At 49.1% G+C, this 22,027-nt stretch overlaps 1 protein-coding gene across 1 annotated transcript in view; it reads left to right on the plus strand.

Annotated features, from left to right (window-relative positions):
* The first annotated feature begins 2,133 nt into the window (after positions 1–2,133).
* ctsz (cathepsin Z) overlaps positions 2,134–22,027 on the plus strand; it is a 34,552-nt gene continuing 14,658 nt past the window's right edge. Inside the window, exon 1 of the mRNA XM_086005194.1 lies at positions 2,134–2,359. Coding sequence (XP_085861320.1) covers positions 2,244–2,359 — 116 coding nt within the window. The 5' untranslated portion in view covers positions 2,134–2,243. The remainder of the gene's footprint in view (positions 2,360–22,027) is intronic.

Here is a 22,027-nt window from a genome sequence, read left to right on the forward strand (position 1 = left end):
AGTGTGTAGTGAGTCTTTATTACGTCAGGAAGGTCTGCTCCCTTGACCCCTCACTGCCACTAAATTGATGACCACTCAACTTCTCCCTGCACCCCGTTAGTTGGCATTGTAAATGCTTTTCTCTCATCAGATACTATGCCCCTCCCTTTCAAAACTGCCATCATCTTCTCCCCTCCTCAAGAAACCCATGTTTAACCCCTCTGTTCTTGCAAAGTACCGCCCCATCTCCAAACTCCCTTTCCTTTTCAATGTCCTTGAACATGTTGTTGCCACCCAGATCCGTGCCCAGCATTCCACACAATTCCACGTTTGAACTTCTCCAATCAGGTTTCTGCCCCTGCCACAGTACTGAAATGGCCCTAATCAAAGTCACAACGGCATCCTGTCCCTCCTCCACTTCCTCGAACTCCCTCCAGCCTTTGGGATAGTCACCCGCACCATCCTCCTCCAACGCCTCTCCTCCATTATCCAGCTTAGTGGAATTGCCCTGGGTTGGTTCCACTCTTACCTATCTGATCATAGCCAGAGCATATCCAGCAATTGCTTCTGTTCCCACCCCCAATCTTCTTCTTCTCTTAGGCAGTCCCTCGGAACCGAGGATGACTTGCTTCCACATTAAAAATGAGTTCGCAGGTGACTGATGAGTCCAATGCGGGACCTACAGTCTCTGTCACAGGTGGGGCAGACGGTGGTTGAAGTGACAGGTGGGTGAGGTGCTTGGATTGCCATGCGCTCCTTGCGCTGCCTGCGCTTGGCTTCCGCTAGCTCCCGGCGAAGAGACCCGAGGTGTTCGGCGCCTTCTCGGATGCTTCTCCTCCACTTTGTGCGGTCTTGGGCCAGGGATTCCCAGGTGTCGATGGGGATGTTACACTTTTTCAAGGAGGCTTTGAGGGTGTCCTTGAAGCGTTTCCTCTGCCCACCTGGGGCTCTCTTGCCGTGCCGGAGTTCCGAGTAGAGTGCTTGTTTTCAATGCTCTTTTCATGGCCCCCATCCTCCACCCACTGTAAACTTTACATGAAGATAACTAAAGCCTGGATAAGAGTTTGGTGGATTGGGGGTGAGGTAAGGACAGAGGTGGGGTGGGCAGGGAGATTGCAGAGGTTGAAGTAGGTGATCTTGGTGGTATATACAAGATGGGGTTTGAAACTCAGCTCAGAGTTGAATAGGAGACTGAGGTTCTGGACTGTTAGGTTCAGCATAAGCAAGCAGTCAAGGAGGGGAATGGAGTTGAAGAGAAGATCATAGAGTTTTATGGTAGGAGCCAAATAAGATGTCATTACTCTTCTCAGTGACCGTCAACAGGATAGAATCACTGGGGCGGGTGAATCAGGATCTGTGGGCACAAATGCCCTCCCCCCCCCCAGCTCTTTATATGTGGTTGTGTCTGGGATAGCCAGCTGGTGATGGTATTGTAAACATGGTAAAGAACCAAAACACACATAATACGAGTCATTTTGCGAGGCTCCCAGGTGGACCCTTGTTAGACAAGGGCATGGGTCATGAAATTGCCCTATTGTGTTCGAGCTTCACCTCTGACATGCATTTCCATCTAGTGAGGCTCATTGCTGGACTCGGAGCTCACATGTAAATGCCAGCCATGGCTCAGCAGCAGCACTCTGCCCTCCGAGGCAGAGGATAGTGGCTTCAAGCCCTGCTCCAGGACTGGCGCACAGAACCTAGGCTGACACCCCAGCGCAGTACTGGGGGAGCGCCGTGTTATCGGAGGTGCCATCTTTCCGATGAGACGTTGAACCGCGGCCCGGTCTGCCCTCTCAGTTGGATGTAAAGGGTCCCAGGGCACTATTGGAAGAAGAGCGGGGGAGTTCTCCCCAGTGTCCTGGCCGATATTTTTCCCTCAGCCAACATCACTGAAACAGATTATGGTATATGTTCATTCAGCTCACTGCTGTTTGTGGGATCTTGCTGACAGCAATGTGGCGGCCACGTTTCCCTGTGTTACATTTCGAAAGTAAATCATTGACTGTGAATCGCTTTGGGACGTCTTGAGGAGTTTAAATGAGTCAGTACACCTAGTGTGGATTTTGCATTGTCACTCTCACATGACATTGTGGGGGAGGGGAGGGGGGATGAAGAATCAAATAATTTCATTCTCCTCCCACCTAAAACAAAACGCTAAGCACTTCTCTTTTCTCTTTCGGCCGGGCGGTTGTAATTGGTGCTCGCGGTGTCCTCGCCGCCAGGGTGTTGGGACCTGCCCAAGTTACTGAGCCTTCGGTTTCACCATGTCGCGCTCGCTGGTCGCCCTGTGCTTCCTGAGCTGTGCTTCGGCCGCCCTCCACTTCAGAGGCAGCCAGCCCTGCCACAAGACAGTGCCCGGCAGAATATTTCAAGGAGTCAGGTAAGCAGGAGAAGGGAAGTGGAGCCCGGGGATTAACCAGCAAGCTGGGATCTGCCTGCGCAGGGATTTCACCAGCCAGCCTTTTGGATGATGTTGTCGCCTTTTAATGTGAAAGCACAATCTGGGCTGGATGGGTCAGTAACTCTTCCCTCACCCTGCTAACCCCCTGGGTCAGAGAGAGTGAGAGTCCCGCTGCAATCTCACCCTTTAGTGTCCAGTTCCAATCTAGGGCGCGACTGATCGTTTAAAGCAGAGCTCCTGCATTCAATACCATCACTGACTTCCTACACATGACTTCCTGTTTGTTTTAATCGGGTTGTTTTTGTTCCTGGGACATGGTTTGTGGATTTATAAACATCCAGTGCGAAGCCCGAGTCTGGTGCAGGCTACAGCCGGCGCTGGGGTCGCTCTTCCTCTATTCTAAGATCTCCAGGGTAGGAGCACACTTTATGTAACGGGTTGTCCGGTCTCTTGGTTGTCGGGTCGGTGTGAGACCGATTCCCTTTGTATTGGACAGTGATTGTCCCCCCACCCCGCAAATAGCTATTGAACAGGAAGCTGTGAACGTTTAGTACCCAGGGGAGGAGGAAACAGGAACTTAAAAGGGTAATGTCAGGGGATTTCTGAGGGTGATTGACTCGCACTGAACTGGTTAAGGTCAGTGATAATCCAGCACACTCTGTCCTGACTGGCCTCCTTTGCTTCCCCTCCTTCAGCTTCAGGGGCAGAGCCTACATTCTGCATTCCCTACCCCCACGCTCCCCAATCTCCCATCTCCTTCAGAAGATCCCTCCGAACATACCTCTTTCATCATGAGTTTGGTCACCTCCCACTAACTCTCCTCCTGCCCCTGCTCGTAAGAACATAAGCATTAGGAGCAGGAGTGCCTGCTCCACCATTCAGTGAGATCATGGCTGATCTTCTACCTCAACTCCACCTTCCCACACTATCCCCATATCCCTTGATTCCCTTAATATCCAAAAATCTATCGATTTCTGTCTTGAATATACTCAACGACTGAGCATCCACAGCTCTCTGGGGTAGAGAATTCCAAAGATTCACAATCCTTTAAGTGAAGCCATTTGGCCCCTTGAGCCTGCTCCACCATTTAATAAGATCATGGCTGATCTAATCTTGGCCTCAACTCCACTTCCCTGCCCGCTCCCCATAATCCTTGACTCCCTTATCATTAAAAAATCTGTCTATCTCCACCTTAAATATATTCACTGACTCCGCCTCCACAGCTCTCTGGGGAAGAGAATTCCAAAGATTCACGACCCTCTTGAGAGAAAAAATTCCCCCTCATTTCCGATTTTAAAAGGGTGCCCCCTTATTCTGAAATTATGCCCCATAGTTCTAGATTCCCCCACGAGGGGAAACATCCTCTCTGCATCTACCCTGTCAAGCCCCTTCAGAATCTTATATGTTTCAATAAGATCCCCTCTCATTCTTCTAAACTCTAATGAGTATAGGCCCAACCTGCTCAACCTTTCTTCATAAGACAACCCCTTCATCTCCGGAATCAACCTCGTGAACCTTCTCTGAACTGCCTCCAATGCAAGTATATCCCTCCTTAAATAAGGAGACCAAAATTGTACGCAGTACTCCAGGTGTGGCCTCACCAACGCCCTGAACAGTTGTAACAGGACTTCCCTACTTTTATACTCCATTCCCTTTGCAATAAAGGCCAACATTCCATTTGCCTTCCTAATTACTTGCTGTACCTGCATGCTAACTTTTTGTGATTCATGTACAAGGACCCCCAGATCCCTCTGTACCTCAGCATTTTGTAATCTCTCCCCATTTAAATAATAATTTGCTTTTTATTTTTCCTACCAAAGTGGATAACCTCGCATTTTCCCACATTAAACTCCATCTGCCAGATTTTTGCCCACTCACTTAGCCTATCTATATCCCTTTAGAGATTCTTTGCGTCCTCCATACAATTTGCTTTCCCACCTATCTTTGTATCATCAGCAAATTTGGCTACATTACACTCAGTCCCTTCATCCAAGTCATTAATGTAGATTGTAAATAGTTGAGGCCCCAGCACTGATCCCTGCGGCACCCCACTAGTTACAGTTTGCCAATCTGAAAATGACCCATTTATCCCAACTCTCTGTTTTCTGTTAGTTAGCCAATCCTCTATCCATGCTAATATATTACCCCCAACCCTGTGAGCTCTTATCTTGTGTAGTAACCTTTTATGTGGCACCTTATCGAATGCCTTCTGGAAATCCAAATACATGACATCTACTGGTTCTCCTTTATCCACCCTGCTTGTTACATCCTCAAAGAACTCCAGAAAATTTGTCAAACGTGATTTCCCTTTCATAAAACCATGCTGACTCTACTTGACTATATTATGATTTTCTAAATGTCCTGCTATCACTTCCTTAATGATGGACTCTAGCATTTTCCCAATGACAGATGTTAGGCTAACTGGTCGATTGTTGCCTGCTTTCTGTCTCCCTCCTTTCTTAAATAGAGGCGTTACATTTGCGGTTTTCCAGTCCGCTGTGACCTCTCCAGAATCCAGGGAATTTTGGTTAATTACAGCCAATGCATCCACTATCTCTGCAGCCACCTCTTTTAAGACCCTAGGATGCAGGCCATCGGGTCCAGGGGACTTGTCCACCTTTAGTCCCATTAGTTTGCCTAGTACTTTCTCTCTAGTGATAGTGATTGTTTTAAGTTCCCCCCCCCCCCACCCCAATAGCCCTTTGGTTATCCATTATTGGGATGCTTTTAGTGTCTTCTACCGTGAAGACCGATACAAAATATTTGTTCAAAGTCTCTGCCATTTCCCTGTTTCCCATTATTAATTCCCCAGACTCATCCTCTAGGGGACCAATGTTTACTTTTGCTACTCTCTTCCTTTTTATATATCTGTAGAAGCTCTTACTGTCTGTTTTTATATTTCTTGCTAGCTTACTATTTCTTACTAAGCTATCTTCTCTCTATCATTTTTTTAGTCGTCCTTTGCTGGTTTTTAAAAATTTCCCAATCCTTTGGCCTTTCACTATTCTTTGCAACATTGTATGCTTTTGTTTTCAATTTGATACCATCCTTTACTTCCTTAGTTAGCCACGGATGGTTCATCCTTTTCTTAGAGTCTTTCTTTCTCACTGGAATATATCTTTGCTGAGAGTTGTGAAATATCTCCTTAAATGTTTGCCACTGCTTTTCTGCAGTCTTACCCTGTTACATATTTTCCCAGTCCACTTTAACCAAGTCGGCCTGCATACCTTTGTAATTACCTTTGTTTAAGTTCAGGACACTAGTTTGAGACCTAGCTTTCTCACCCTCAAACTGAATTTGAAATTCCACCATGCGATGATCACTCTTCCCAAGAGGATCCTTCACTTCGAAATCATTAATTAATCCAACCTCATTACACATTACCAGATCTAAAATAGTCTTCTCCCTGGTTGGTTCCACAACATATTGTTCCAAGAAACCATCCCTATACACTCTAAGAACTCTTCCTCAAATCTACCTTTGCCAATTTGCTTTGTCCAATCACTGTGAAAATTAAAATCTCCCATGATTATAGCGTACCTTTCTTACAAGCCTGTATTATTTCTTGATTTATTCTCTGTCCTACAGTGTGGCTACTGTTTGGGGGCCTGTAGACCACTACCACCAGTGACTTTTTACCCTTATTATTTCTTATCTCCACCCAAACTAATTCTACGTCTTGATCTTCTAGACCAATATCATTTCTCATTACTGCACTGATCTCATCCCTTATTAGCAGAGCTACACCACCTCCTTTTCCTTTCTGCCCATCCTTACGAAATGGCAAAAACCCCTGAATATTCAGTTCCCAGCCTTGGTCACCTTGCAACCAGTTCTCTGTAATGGCTATCAGATCATACCCATTTATTTCTATTTGTGCTGTCAACTCATCTATCTTGTTACAAATGCTGCATGAGTTCAGATATAGAGCTTCTAAGTTTGTCTTTTTACCATTTTTCCCTTCTCTGACCCCTCTTTCTGATGCACTCTTATGTGTATACGCTCTGTCCCTTCCTGTCACATTCTGATTATCATTACCCCTATCGCTACCCTGCACTTTTGCCTTCTCATTTTTCTTTGACTTTTTAAATTTCCGCTCACGTATCCCTCCCCCCCACTATTTAGTTTAAAGCCCCATCTACAGCCCTAGTTATTCGATTCGCCAGGACACTGGTCCCAGCCTGGTTCAAATGAAGCCCGTCCCGACGGAACAGTCATTGAGTATATTCAAGACAGACCAATAGATTTTTGAATATTAGAGGAATCAAGGGATATGGGGATAGTGCAGGAAAGAGGAGATGAGGTAGAAGATCAGCTATGATCTTATTGAATGGTGGAGCAGGCTCGAAGGGCCAAATGGCCGAATCCTGCTCCTATTTCTTATGTTCTTATGTGACTCACAGTGGGTCAGAGAAGCAGATGAGGTAACAGAAGGTCAGTAGTGGACAGTTTGGATTGGATAGATGAGGGACCAGTGGTCAGTGAATTAGAGAGCCTAATGCTGAAGAAAATAAAGATACTGGGCTGAATCAAAGTTAAACAAAGTGTCAAGGGACGAAAGGTAAGAATGGTTACAACAAAGTTGTGTTTACATAGTGCCTTCACAGATGAGAAAAATGTACACCAAGCACAAATGGGGGAGTTAGGAGAGGGGACCACAGGAACGGTTGAATAGATGGGTTTTGTGAAGGCTTTTAAAGGAGGAGAGAGAGGAAGTGAGGCAAAGTGGTTTAGAGAGGGAGTTGCAGAGAGCAGGGTTGAGACAGCTGAAGGATGAAGAGGCTACTGTAACAAAGAGATATCTCGCCTGGCCCTCGCTGCAAGTGCAGATAGGGATACAGAGGACAAGGTTGGCAAGGAGCCAGTGGGAGAAAGGCAAAACAAGGAAGGCATCTGTGAGCTGACAGGAATACTACACTCAGCTTCCTGATCGATAAGCGAGAAAGGAAGGGTTAGCATTAGAGGGTGTTGCTCGGAATGGAGAAGGGTTGAAGTGGAGTACCCCAGGGGGTCAGTGTTGAGAACTTTTGCTCTGGGTATGTTTAGATGATTTGAACTTGAGTATGGGGAGCACATTATTGAAACTTGCTGAAGACACTGAAATGAAGAGGGCTGTAAATGACTTCAGGAGGATATAAGACAGGTTAGTACCAGGCCAAACCAAATTGTTTGCAACCTCTGCATTCTATTTGACCCTGAGCTGAGTTTTGGACTCATGTCCTCTCCATCACAAAGACCACCTACTTCCACCTCCGTCTTCGCCCCTGCTGTAGCCCATCTGAGGCTGAAACCCTCATCCATTCTTTTGTTACCTCCAGACTCAACTATTCCATTACTCTCCCAGCCGGCATCCTAGCTTCCACCCTCCATAAACTTCAGCTCATCCAAACTCGGCTGCCCGTATCCTAACTCATACCAAGTCCCCATCACCCTTCACCCTGTGCTCGCTGACCTACATTGGCTCCTAGTCCACCAACGCTTCGATAAAAAAATTCCCATCCTGGCGTTCAAATTTCTGCAGGGCCTCACCCACCCTATCTCTGTAACCTCCTACAACCCTCAGAGATCTCTGCACTCCTCCAACTCTGGCCTCTTGTGCAGCCCCAATTCCTTTGCTCCACCATCAGTGGCCGTGCCTTCAGCTGCCAAGGCCCTAAGCTCTGGAATTCCCTTCTCAAAACTCCCCGCCTCTCTACCTCTCTTTCCTCATTTAAGACGCTCCTTAAAACCTACCTCTTTGGCCAAGCTTTGGGTCACATCTTCACGTGTGGCTCTGCTTCAACTTTTGTCAGATTACTGTCCTGTGAAGTGTCTTGGGACGTTTTACAACATTAAACTTTATATAAAGGCAAGTTGCTATTGTTGTAAAATGGGCAGGCTTGGGCTGATAAGTGGCAAGTAACATTCGTGCCACAGAAGTGCCAGGCAATGACTATCTCCAACAAGCGAGAGTCTAACCACCGCCCCTTGACATTCAATGACATCACCATCATCAAATCCCCTACCATCTGTTGTATCCGTGTGTTAATGAAGACCCGGAAAGCAGGAGTTGATTTAACAAGTGTTTACTGAACAAAGTCTGGAGGTGAACTAAACTATACAAGACGCTATACAGGCTTATATACCCGAGTGGTCACTACCGGTACTACAGTACACAGGGGCTTCAAAAAAACATGGTTCCTCTTAAAGGTACATACACCACAATTCCTCCCCTTTTAGATAAATAGTACATAATATTTTAAGTAATCATTAATTAACATTTTTACAAGAACAATAATCTGCACATTTGCTGAAGTTAATCAATTACAAATTCAGTCTCTCTGGAGGCATCCTGACTCGATCCGGATAACGCCTCGGTGGGGTAGTAGGTTTCGATGGTGTAGTAGGTTCTTTTGGCAAGGTCGATTCGGCTTGAATGCCAGTGTCGGGTTCATCTGGTTCCAGTATCACCAGATCGGAGGTAGATACTATGGGTATCTCTGCTACATCATTAGGCGTATAGAGTTGTGGTGTAGGTTGTCCCTTTTCAGATGACTCTATGATCTGGTCAGCATGGCGCCTTATTATGCTTTCTCCAATGTCCACGGTATACATCAGCGGTCCTAGTCGTGTGCAAATAGTTCCAGGCTGCCATTTCTCGGTACGGTAGTCCCGGGCCAAAACTTGTTGACCTATCTGGAAGGTTCTAGTTGGCCTTTCATTCATGCCTTGAAATTGCCGGTTCTCTACGTCCCTTCTGATGTTTGGCTTGATCAAATCCAGCCAGCATCTTAGTCTTCTATTGAAAAACATCATGGCGGGGGTTTGGTTTGTAACCACATGTGTTGCATTCCTGTATGCAAACAAGAAGTTATCTACCTTATGTTGTAGATTTATGTCTTCATTACCCATGGCCTTTATGGCCTTCTTGAAGGTCTGGACAAACCTTTCAGCTAATCCATTGGTGGCGGGATGGTATGGGGCGGACGTGTAGTGCTTAACCCCATTGTTTTTTAAGAACTTCCTGAATTCTTCGGATACAAATTGCGGTCCATTATCAGAACAGACCTGTTCAGGCAGCCCATTCCTGGCGAATATGGTCCTTAATACTGTGATGGTTTTTTCCGCGGTGGTGGAGGACATCTTTATTACCTCCGGCCACTTGGAGTGTGCATCAACCGCGATTAAGAACATTGGCCTAGAAATTCAGTTGGCTGCGCCAGCCGTTAGCGCCTTAGGAGGAGCAGATCTCGAGCGCTAGGCGCTTAGCGCCCGGGCGCAGCGCGATCTGCGCCTCGCCCCAACTTCAGTAGACATTTAGCGCCGGCGCAAAGTCTTTGCGCGCGCTCAGCTGCGCACGCAGATCATGACGTCATTTCGTCATGCAACGCCTTTTGTGCGCCCGGAACCGGAACTTCACTCGCGCCGCCCCATTGTGCGCCGGGCGGCCCTAACGACTGTTGAGTGGAACGGTACACAGCCGAGGCGGGCCGCGGGGAGCGCAAATTAAAGGGCACTTACCCTGCACTATAAAGAGCAGCCATTTTGCAGCATTCACTCTTGTGCAACGGATTTTTGGAGAGAGACCAAGGAAGAGAGCTTACTGCTTTGGCCCAACAGGTATTTTTGGCTTCAGGCCAGAGCTTAGCAATTCTCTTTGCCTTCATTGAGATCTCAGTGTTTGCCAGCATATTATGGGGGCTGCATTGGGTGCCAACGCTGAGTTTCAGCCTTATGTCGGAAGGGCTTACAGACGCCGTGAGAGAGTGGCAGCCCTGGCTAGACGCAGAGGGGGCAACAGGCGTCGCCAAGTGAGGCCTTACCCACCCAGGGTATACCGCCAGCAGTTCTCCTATCTCAACATGTCTGCCGCGCAGTGTGTTAGGAGGCTGCGATTCAGAAGGGAGGTGGTTGCAGACATCTGCCAGCTGCTTCACAGAGATCTGCGTCCACAGCTGATGCGCAGGACGTCTCTGTCGGTGGCAGTGAAGGTGACGGTGGCTCTCAACTTCTATGCCACCGGCTCCTTCCAATCCGCTGCTGGGGACATCGCTAACATCTCCCAGTTCGCCGTGCATTGCTGCATCCGCCAGGTGACCAATGCCCTTTTCAGAAGGAGACGTCAATTCATCTCCTTCCCCATGACCCTGGACAAGCAGCAGCAGCGTGCAGTGGGATTTGCAAGAATAGCGGGCTTCCCCATGGTGCAGGGCGCCATTGACTGCACGCATGTGGCTTTGCGGGCACCTCTGGAGCATGCCGAGGATTACCGCAACCAGAAGGGCTACCATTCCCTCAACGTACAGCTGGTGTGTGACCACAGGCAGCGCATCCTAGCTGTCAATGCCCGCTTTCCAGGCAGCAGCCACGATGCCTTTATCCTGCGACAGACAACTGTGGCTGACATGTTCCAGGCACAGCCTCACCCAAGAGGATGGTTTATCGGGGACAAAGGCTATCCTTTGTGTACCTGGCTCATGACCCCGCTCCGCGCGCCCACGACCCCTGCTGAAGAGGCATACAACGAGAGCCATCAAGCGAACAGGAACCTCATCGAACAAACAATCGGCGTCCTGAAGCAACGGTTCCGCTGTCTGGATCACTCCGGGGGAGCCCTCCAGTATTCGCAGGAGCGAGTCTCCCAATTCGTCGTCGTTTGCTGCATGCTGCACAACCTGGCTATCCACGGGACTCAGGCACTGCCACCTCACGTTGGACCACCACCTCAGGAGGAGGAGCAGGAGGAGCATGAGGAGGAGGAGTACCAGCCCAGGAGGGAGGCAGAAGGTCCAAGGGCCGCCCGTCGGCGGCTTATTGAACGTCACTTCTAGGCCCCCTGTCAGGGAATGGCTTGTGCCAATGAAAGAACATGATTGCAGCCGCTCCGCAAGCCCTCAGCCGGTTAAGGCAACAAACACTTCAAAGATCAAACATGGACAATGTGAATAAATAAAATTGTTTATTGTACAAACTCAGGGCCCTTCCCACATGAAAACCAAAAACACACGAAACCCCCAAAAAACACTCACACACATGACTCACTCCCACAACCTGGGGAGGATTAACAAAAGATGTAAACAAAAATGGCCTTCATCCTCGGCCTTCACAAAACACCCATTCCAAAAAACAAAACATTTGGACACACCCTCTACTTTGTGGCCCGCGAGGGCGATGCCTTCTGCAAACTTTGGCGGCCCCTGCACGCCCTGCTACTCCTCCTCAAAGTGAGGCCAGTGGCTGCTGCAAGGCTGGGGGAAGGCTCCTGAGGGGCACATGTCGTGATGGCAGATGCCCTTGGGGGTCGGCCTAGACGAGGTCTGGCCGTCGAGGGGCCGGCTGGTGAATGCTGCAGCTGAGGCTGGGCAGCATCAGTCGCTGCAGCAGCTCGTGGCAGCTCCACTGGGGGAGTGGCAGTGGCGGCTGGAGGAATGGGGGCAAGCTGGCGGATGGCAGGCGCTCGCTGGTCGCCTGAGACACTGGCACTCGCCCGGGCCAGCACTGCAACATGCGCAGCAATCTGCCGAGGGACAGACCGCTGTGCTGCTGCAGCGCGCCGGGTGCCCTGGCGATGCCTGGCTGACACAGCGAGTGTGGCAGCAGTGAGTGCCCGTGTTGCCCTGTTCTGTGACCGCATCAGAGCAGCCAGTGACTGCACGGCACCACTGATCACCTGGCCAGTCGCTGCCTGAGCTGCCCCAAATTCCGCCAAACTGGTGGCCTGTGAGGCCCCGAATTCGGTCACACTCCGAGCCAGGGACTCGATGGCCTCAGGCATCCGTGCCACTACCCCCATGAGCTCCGTGTGCCGGCGCTCCGAGTCCGCGGACATGTCCTCGAGGCGGCGCATCTCCTCGGCGTTGACCGTCTCCGGACTGGAGGCCGGACTCTCCCTCTGGGGAGAAGGCCGCCGAGCTGGCCGACCCTTCCTGCGTTGCTGGATGCCGCTGGGCCCAGCAATTGGACTCCCCTCCGACCCTTCCCCCCTCTGGGGAGAAGGCCGCTGAGCTTCCACCCCCCTCCCACGTTTCTGCAGGCCGCTGGTCCCAGGAGCTACACTCCCCTCCGACACTTCCCCCAGGCTCCCCTCCAGGGAAGACGTCTCCCCTACATTGGCATGGCTTGCCGCGGCTGAGGGTTCCCCTGATGGGCTGCCTTCCTCTTGCTCCTCCTCCTCCTCCTCTTCTGAGGGGCTATCACTGGCAACTTCAGGGACCTCCTCCTCACCATCTGAAAGCAGGAAGGCACAAGAGTAGCTTTAGAGTGAGGAGAGGGCATCAGCGAGGGATGCATGAGTGGTGGCATTCAGCGCATTGGTCGGACAGTGGCAAAGGATGTAGATCTGATGCGCAAGTGGGACGAGAGAGGTCCAAAAGGTGATGTCCTTACCATTGGTGCCCAGAACAGGGTCAGCATCTCCAGATGCAACGGGGCCAATCACCCGGGCACCCATGATGCGCTCCACGCGCTGTTGCAGCTCGTTGAGCGGCTGGATCTGGGGTCCGCCTCCCCCGGTCTCAGTCCGGCTCCTCTTATTATTGGCCAGCTTGGCCTGCAAGAGAAAGGACGGCCTCTAAGTACAGTGTGTAGCCCTGATCTTGTGTGCACTGCCTCCCATGGTGGAATAGCCTGGCCAGTGTGTAGCCCTGATCTTGTGTGCACTGCCTCCCATGGTCGAATAGCCTGGCCAGTGTGTTAAGTGCACAATGTGCAATTGATGTTCATGACTGTCCCATAGCTGCTGCATGAGGGCTGGCCATTAGGGCTTTCAGGTCCCTTTGCCCATAATGTGAGGTGCACATGCAAGGATGAGGAGGACACTGGAAAGGGTACTCACCCTGACAATCCTGGTGAGGTCATTTAGCTTTTTGCGGCATTGTACAGCGCTCCTGGGGACCTCACTGTTGGATGTCACCCTGGTGGCAACATGCCTCCAGGCTTTCCGGTAGACGCGGGCCGCCGGCTTCTTCCCATTGTCCGGAAACAAAATATGGCGTCTCTTCTCCACAGCACCAACCAGCACCCTCAGATCATGCTCTGAGAAGCGCTGCGCTCGTTCACGGGCCTTCTCCATCCTTTCAGGCGCTATTTGGGTCCAGCAGCAGTGTTCAGGCCTAGCTGGAGGGCTGCAGTGTCCAGGGCGTGGCAGCAGACCAACTCGACCCTTCCCCCTTAAGAGCTGGCCGGCGCCAGGGTGTCTGCTGTCAATCAAGAAATGGCCACACCTGCGCTGCGCCCGGCCTCGGCGGTATCGCTCAGCACCTCCGGCTTAGCGCCTAAAGAGAGCCGTGCATCGCCAGTTTTAGCGCTCGAACAAACTCTTAGGGCGAAGCTAATGAATATCGGCGAAGTGGCCTCGAATTTGCGCCGGGCGCAAACTTTAGCGGCCGCCCGACTTTACCGCCCCAAAAGTGGCTATAATGAATTTCTAGGCCATTGAGTCCATAAATGGACCAGCAAAGTCGATATGTACCCTTTGCCAGGGAGATGAGGGCCACTCCCATGGATGTAGAGGGGCTTGTGGTGGGGCGTTTTGGACCTTCTGGCATCCTAGACAGCTCTTGGTCATTTCTTCGATGTCTCCATCGATACCTGGCCACCACACAAATGCTCTGGCTAAGTTCTTCATTTTCACTCCACCCAGATGCCCCTCGTGAAGCTCCTTTAGCACTTTATCCTGGAGTTTGGGTGGAATCACCACTCTGGATCCACACATCAAGGTTCCTCGGCACACTGACAGCTGTTCTCTTCTTTGCGAGAATGCTGGTAACAGTGGTTCGCCATGTGCTGGCCATCCCTTCACCGTTAAATCGTAGACTCGTGAGAGAGTCGGGTCATTTCTCGTTTCCTTTTCAATGGTAGAATTTGTCACTAGTAGACATTCAACTATGGTCGAGTGGAACATTTCCACTGGGTCCACTGTAGGTGCCTCTTCTACCGTTGGCAACGGTAGACGCGATAAACCGTCAGCATTCCCATGCTGTTTTGTTCCTTTGTATTCTATGTCATATTGATGTGCCCCTAGGAAAAGGGACCACCTCTGTAGCCTTTGCGCTGTCATAATGGGAACGCCCTTTTTAGGGTTGAATATGGAGACGAGGGGTTGATGGTCAGTCAACAAGGTAAATTTTTGTCCGTGTAGGTAATGGTTGAATTTCTTCACCCCCCACACCAGGCTGAGTGCCTCCCTGTCGATCTGGGCACAGTTACGCTCAGCTGAGTTCAATGAGCGTGACGCAAAATCTATCGGCCGCTCCGAGCCATCAGGGAATTTATGCGATAATACCGCTCCCACGCCGTAAGGGGATGCATCGCACGCCAGTCTGATTGGCAGTGATGGGTTGTAATGAGCCAACACTTCCTTGGACGTGATCAAGCCTTTGCATTTATGGAAGGCACGTTTACAGTCTTCGCTCCATTTCCAAATTACTCCCGTTTGTAGCAGTGCGTTAAGAGGGTGCAGAACCGTTGACAAGTTCGGTAAAAATTTATGATAGTAATTTATTAATCCTAGGAACGACCTTAATTGTGAGACATTTTCAGGTGCTGGGGCTTTTACGACCGCTTCAATTTTTTCAGGTGATTTATGCAACCCTTCTTCGTTAATGACATGGCCACAATATGATATTTGTTTCTGGAAAAATTCGCACTTGGGGCGATTTGCTCGTAGGCCCCGTTCTCTCAGCCTCGTGAGCACCTGCTCCAAATTGGCATGGTGCTCGTTGTCATTTTCTCCTGTTAAAAGGATGTCGTCTAGGTAGCATTGAGTCCCTGGAATCCCTTGCAGTACTTGCTCCATAGCTCTTTGCCAGGTAGCTGGAGCTGATGCTACTCCGAAAACTAGCCGATTGTACTGATACAGGCCTTTGTGTGTGTTTATCGTGAGATACTTTTTAGAGGTCTCCTCAACCTCCATCTGTAGATATGCCTGTGCCAAGTCAATTTTGGTGAAACGTTTCCCTCCGGATAGTGAGGCGAAAATATCTTCTATCCTTGGAAGAGGATACTGTACCGTATGAAGAACCGGGTTTACAGTCACCTTGAAGTCCCCACAGATGCGAATTTTTCTCTGTTCTTCAGATTTATCATTATTCAACGTTTTCTTCATGACCGGGACGATGGGTATTGCCCACTCGCTCCAATCTACCTTGGATAACACGCCTGCTTTTTCCAAATTCTCCAGCTCTGCCTCGACTGCTGGACGAATTGCGTATGGCACCGGCCTTGCCTTAAAAAACTTGGGAATTGCCGCATCTTCTACTTTTATTGAGGCGGTGGCGCCTTTCAGGGTTCCTAGTTCCTGTTGAAACACTTCTTTGGCGTTAGCCAAGATTTCTTTTAATCGTCCAGGGATGATGTCATCATCATTTTTTTTCTTACTGGTCACCGTCAGTGCCTGAATGGAGTGCCAGTCCAAACGTATCTTTCTGATCCATTCACGTCCCAACAATGGTGGACCACCATCTTGCAGAACGTATAAATACAACTTCTGTATTTCCTTGCCGTTGTATACAACAGGCACCCTTATTTTCCCTCTGGGGTATACTTTCTGCCCCGTATATGTCTTCAAGATAATGGATGTGTCTTTCAAAGGTATATGCGGAAATAGCCGCTCGTAATCCCGTCGACTTATGACGGTCAGAGCTGATCCTGTATCTAGCTCCATTTTAACTGGGGACCCCGCTATTGTGAGGGTAACCCAAATGGTCTGGTAATCTTCTTTGGCAATTACATTATGTAATTTGAGACAGCTTAGTCTCTTGTTTCCGGAGTCGCTATCGCTCTTCTGGTCTTCAGAGCTACTGTCCGTCATCATTTGTACTTTCCTGTACTTTTCCTTATTGACCTTTTTACTGTCAGCGGATTTTTTTCCAGATCGGCATACACGTGCAATGTGTCCCATCTTTCCGCATTGCCTGCATGCTTTGTCCTTGAACCAGCAGTCCCTCTGGTCATGGGTGGATCTGCCGCAGCGATAACATCTCTCGAAACCCCGTGTCATTTCATGGGTGCCGAAGTCCTGTGGCTTTTGCTGTATCTCTGCAGCTCCTCTTGCTGCTGCTTCGTATGATACAGCCACACTGAAAGCCTTGTCCAGTGTCAAATCTTTCTCAGAAAGTAGTCTTTTCTGTGTTCCTTTGCTTAGGAGACCACAGATGAATTTGTCTCATAGAGAATCCGCCAGTCCTGCCCCGAATTGGCAGTGCTTAGACAGCTTTCGTAATTCAGTGAGGTAATCAGCGTTACTTTCATTCTTGTGCTGATTCCTCCTGAAGAATTTGAATCGTTCCGCTATCAGCAGCGGTGTTGGGTTTAAGTGCTCCTGTAGGGTATCAACAATCTCCTTAAAATTCTTGTCCATCGGTTTGGCTGGAGTGGTCAAGTTTCGTAACAGCCCGTATGTCCTTGCGCCCATCAGATTTAGAAGTACCGATGCCTTTTTATCATCCGCTACTTCATTCGCCTTGCAATATACCTCCACTCTTTCCACATATGTGGTCCAATCCTCTATATCACTATCGAAAGCAGTAATATTGCCAGTCTTAGGCATCCTGAAAGTCAAAAATGGCGCCTCCCGCGCTTTCTCTTCTTCCCTGTCGAGTCAAGATGGCGCCTCCCGCGCTTTCCACCGCTGCCGCTGCTGCCAACGCTGTTCTCCGCGGTTTTTTAATTACATATATATTTTTTAAACAGTTTCTCCGTCACTCCGTCGGACTCTCTGGGACTTTCCCCTCCCTTTGCTTGGTCCGAACGCCGACCTGCTTTGCAGCGCCGGCCGTGTCCTGAGTGCTCCACCCTCTGTCTTGGTTTGCTTCTGCCTTACGACTCGCTGACCGGCCCCGCTGCAGAGCTACCCAATCGAGCCGCAGCCCGCCGCCCAGGAAGGATTAGTGCAGTACCAGCCACCAGCCCATTTAGCTGGTGAAACCACAGTTTTTTGGGGGGTTTTTTTCTTCGACCTTCGTCTGAGGAATCGATCTCCTTGAGGTGCTGCCGAATTGCAGGTAAGTTCATTTCTAACTCGTCGCCACTGTTGTATCCGTGTGTTAATGAAGACCCGGAAAGCAGGAGTTGATTTAACAAGTGTTTACTGAACAAAGTCTGGAGGTGAACTAAACTATACAAGACACTATACAGGCTTATATACCCGAGTGGTTACTACCGGTACTACAGTACACAGGGGCTTCAAAAAAACATGGTTCCTCTTAAAGGTACATACACCACACCATCAACATCCTGGAGGTGACCATTGACCAGAAACTTACCTGGACCAGCCACATAAATACTGTGGCAACAAGAGCAGGTCAGAGGCTGGGAATTCTGCAGCGAGTGTCTCACCTCCTGACTCCCCAAAGCCTTTCTACCATCTACAAGGCACAAGTAAGGAGTGTGATGGAATGCTCTCCACTTGCCTGGATGAGAGCAGCTCCAACAACACTCAAGAAGCTCGACACCGTCCAGGACAAAGCAGCCCGCTTGCTTGACACCCCATCCACCACCTTAAACATTCACTCACTCCACCACTGGCGTACCATGGCTGCAGTGTGTACCATCTATAAGATGCACTGCAGCAACTCACCAAGGCTTCTTCGGCAGCACCTCCCAAACCCGTGACCTCTTCCACCTAGAAGGACAAGGGCAGCAGGCATATGGGAACACCACCACCTCCAAGTTCCCCTCCAAGTCACACACCATCCTGACTTAGAAGTATATCGCTGATCCTTCATCGTCGCTGGGTCAAAATCCTGGAACTCCCTCCCTAACAGCACTGTGAGAGTACCATCACCACATGGACTGCAGCAGTTCAAGAAGGCGGCTCACCACCACCTTCTCAAGGGTAATTAGGGATGGGCAATAAATGCTGGCCTTGCCAGCGACGTCCACATCCCATAAAAACAAATGTAAAAAAAAGACGGGTCTCAGATGCAACAGGAGGAATATGTGGTAATATATTATTGGAAAAAAACAAGGAGTGTAAACTTAGTGGAAAGAAGCTGAAGAGCATGGATGAACAGAGAGACAGACCTAGGGGTTCAAATGCATAACTCATGAAAGTGTGAGTATCGGCAGATAAAGTCATAAAGAAGGCCAGTGGCATTTTAGGTTTTGTGAACAGAGACAGAGAATGCCCGAGGAAAGAGGTAATGATAAATTTATACTAGGCAATGGTTAGGCCAGAGTTCGAGCTCTGTGTGCTGTTTTGGGTGTCCTGTTATAGAAAGGACATTAAAACCACAGGGAGCGTACAGCATCGATTCAGCAGGATGATGTCAGGGATGGGAAACTATAGTTATGAGCAGTGACTTGAGATACTGGGACTATTCCACTGGAGCAAAGAAGATTAAAAGGAGATTTAAAGGATTTTGATTGATGGGGAGAATAGGGAAAGACTCTTTCATCAGGTTGGGCAGTCAGTAATGAGGGACCATCAGTTGAAAATCATCAGAAAGAGAGGGATTAGGAGAAATCTCTATGCAGATTTATCAAGAGTGTGGAATACTTTCGCACAGGGAGGAATTGAGGCAAAGACCATTGCATCTTATGAACACTGACACCCCCCAGGGACCCCCTGCAAACACTGACACACTCCCAGGGACCCCCTGCAAACACTGACACCCCCCCAGAGACCCCCTGCAAACACTGACACCCCTCAGCGACCCCCTGCAAACACTGACACCCCTCAGAGACCCCCTGCAAACACTGACACCCCCCAGAAACCCCCTGTAAACACTGACACCCCCCAGAGACCCCCTGCAAACACTGACACCCCCCAGAGACCCCCTGCAAACACTGACACCCCCAGAGACCCCCTGCAAACACTGACACCCCCCAGAGACCCCCTGCAAACACTGACACACTCTGGGGGGGAAACTACCATTGACATAGAAACATAGAAAAATAGAAACAGGAGTAGGCCATTCGGCCCTTCGAGCCTGCTCCGCCATTCAATATGATCATGGCTGATCCTCTATCTCAATACCATATTCCCGCTCTCTCCCCATACCCCTTGATGCCTTTTGTGTCTAGAAATCTATCTATCTCCTTCTTAAATATATTCAGTGACTTGGCCTCCACAGCCTTCTGTGGTAGAGAATTCCACAGGTTCACCACCCTCAGTGAAGAAATTTCTCCTCATCTCAGTCCTAAATGTCCTACCCTGTATCCTGAGACTGTGACCCCTCATTCTAGACCCCCCAGCCAGGGGAAACATCCTCCCTGCATCCAATCTGTCTAGCCCTGTCAGAATTTTATACGTTTCAGTGAGATCCCCTCTCATTCTTCTAAACTCTAGTCATTCTTCTAAACTCTAGAAGACAGTCCAATAGACAGTATAAGTTAGTGAAAAGAAACAGCCCGATTGCAGGAAATGGCCCTGATTTTGCGGTAGGAATGACGGTGAGGCTATCAGCGTCACCATTATTAAGGAGTAAATCGGACAGAAACTTCTGGCGTCCGCGCATACGCAGTTAAACACGGAAATCAGGAAATTGCTGTCCTCCTGAAGCTTCGTCAAGAGTCTCAGTATTGAAACACATGCAACGGCATGAAGTTGCGGTACTTACCCACTAGATTCCCACTAAACGCGTCAGAAAAAGTTAGGGCTTGTCCATTCTAGTGTAAGTGAATTTGTAACGGCGTGATAAGCCTTAATTACTGTAAACAACTTCCCTGGCACTGAAAATTTACTTTTACAAGTGTGGAGTCTCATTGTTGGAGATTTTTTTTAATGTAATTTTTTTTTAAAACTTTGTTTCTTTTATCTCTCTCCCTTAATCCTGTCTTTCTTTCCCTCTGTTTATTTCGCTTTCTGTACCTGATTTTACATTAAATTAACTATTGTAACTGACACTTCCTGGTTCAGACTCTGCGTGTCTCAGTAAGGATTCTTCAATCTGATTGGTTAAGGAGATACACAGCTCCCAGCTCCCCTGTAGAGGGTGCTGTGCCGAAAGGGTTCCCTAATCGCAGCAAGTTCCAGTGCAAAAGCCCATAGCAAGCCTGTGGGCAAGTGTAAGTGTAACAGCTGGCGCTGTTTGTTCGCCGCTGACTGCAAAATCTGGGCCATTGTGTTTTATTTCTGTATAGACAGCAACAGAAATTAATTGCTGATGTTTAAAAAATTCAGAACTCTGTTGATCTCTGATTGAAAACCTGTTGCATAGGATTGGTTGGCAAGAAAACAGGAGAGCCATGTATGATTATAGAGAGATAAATCCCACAGGACAGTGAGTTGTTTACTTGGAGCTGTGTGCACTGAGGAAAGGTTAGAAACACCACTGAAGGGAACAAGAGGCGAGCCATGGGGATTGATGAGGTGGGGGGAGACTGTATGAGCTGAACGGTAAGGCAGGTTTTGGCTTGTGCCTAGGATCCGCTCAGTGGTAGTCTGCATGGACTGCCGTAGCTGCTCTTTGTTCTCGATCCTCAGCTTGGTTTGATGTGGTAATTGAGACTGGACCACGAGGGTAAATTTCCTCAGGGATTCTCCTGCTCCATCTCTTTAACATTGGTGGAAACCCCGACCAATCAGAAGGAGACGCCATGAGGAAATTCACCCCCACAGTTTCTGTAGTATGAATGACACCCGCTCCATTATTCAAATCTGATGACCAAATGAGCTGTTGTAAGAGAGTTCTGCAATTTTAATCTCCATATTTAATTCACTGCGATCTCTGGGCAAATCAAAAGAAAAGTCAGGTGTGAACACCAGGCTTGGGGACAGTTAGGGAAATGGAGAAGAAAAACGAAGAGGGAAGTTTCAGGTGGAGTGAGAGAGAGACTTGTGGTGCACAAACTATATATAGTTTCTCACTAAAGGAGCAGAGAGCAGCATGAAAGGTCTGGGAGTTAGCAGCAAGTCATTGTACAAAATTGGGCAGTTCTCCATGTGTTTTCTCATTTCTTAATATTGTCCAACATCCTGCCTTGGAAGAGCCATAATTTCCCCCAGTTGAACGTTAGGAAGGCCCAATCCATTATCCTTTGCCCCAGCTACAAACTCTACCCTTGCTACTGATTCCATCATCTTCGCCAACCATTGTCTCAGGCTGAGTCAAACTGTCCGTAACCTCGGTGTCCTGTTCGACCGCAAGCTGAGCTTCTGACCCCAGATTCTCTCCAGCACAAAGACTGCCTCCTTCCAGCTCTGAACCTCAGCCCATCTGCTGCTGAAACCCTCATCCATGTCCTTATCGCTATCAGACCCGACTATTCCAATGATCTCCTGGCCTGCCTCCCATCCACCACCCTCAGTAAACTTCAACTCATCCAAAGCTCTGCTACCTGTATCCTGACTTTCACCATCCCACTCGCCAATCAGCCCTGTCCTTGTTGATCTACTTTCTCACAAAGCCACAAATTTAAAATTCTCATTCTTGTGTTTAAATCCCTTCATGCCATTGCCCCCCTCCTTATCTTTGTAACCTTCCTCACTTTAGCCCTGAGATAGATAGATTTTTGGACTCTAGTGGAATCAAAGGACATGGGGATTGGGCGGGAAAGTGGAGTTGAGGTTGAAGATCAGCCATGATCTTACTGAATGGTGGAGCAGGCTCGAGGGGCCATATGGCCTACTCCTGCTCCTAATTCTTATGTTCTACAGCCCACCCCCAAACTCTCTGTTCCTCCAGCTCTGGCCTCTTGTGAATTCCCCACTCCCTTCACTCCACC

The sequence above is a fragment of the Somniosus microcephalus genome, chromosome 13, assembly GCF_052327205.1.
Source record: "Somniosus microcephalus isolate GS21.2 chromosome 13, FLI_Smic_1.0, whole genome shotgun sequence".
In the NCBI taxonomy this organism is placed as follows: domain Eukaryota; kingdom Metazoa; phylum Chordata; class Chondrichthyes; order Squaliformes; family Somniosidae; genus Somniosus; species Somniosus microcephalus.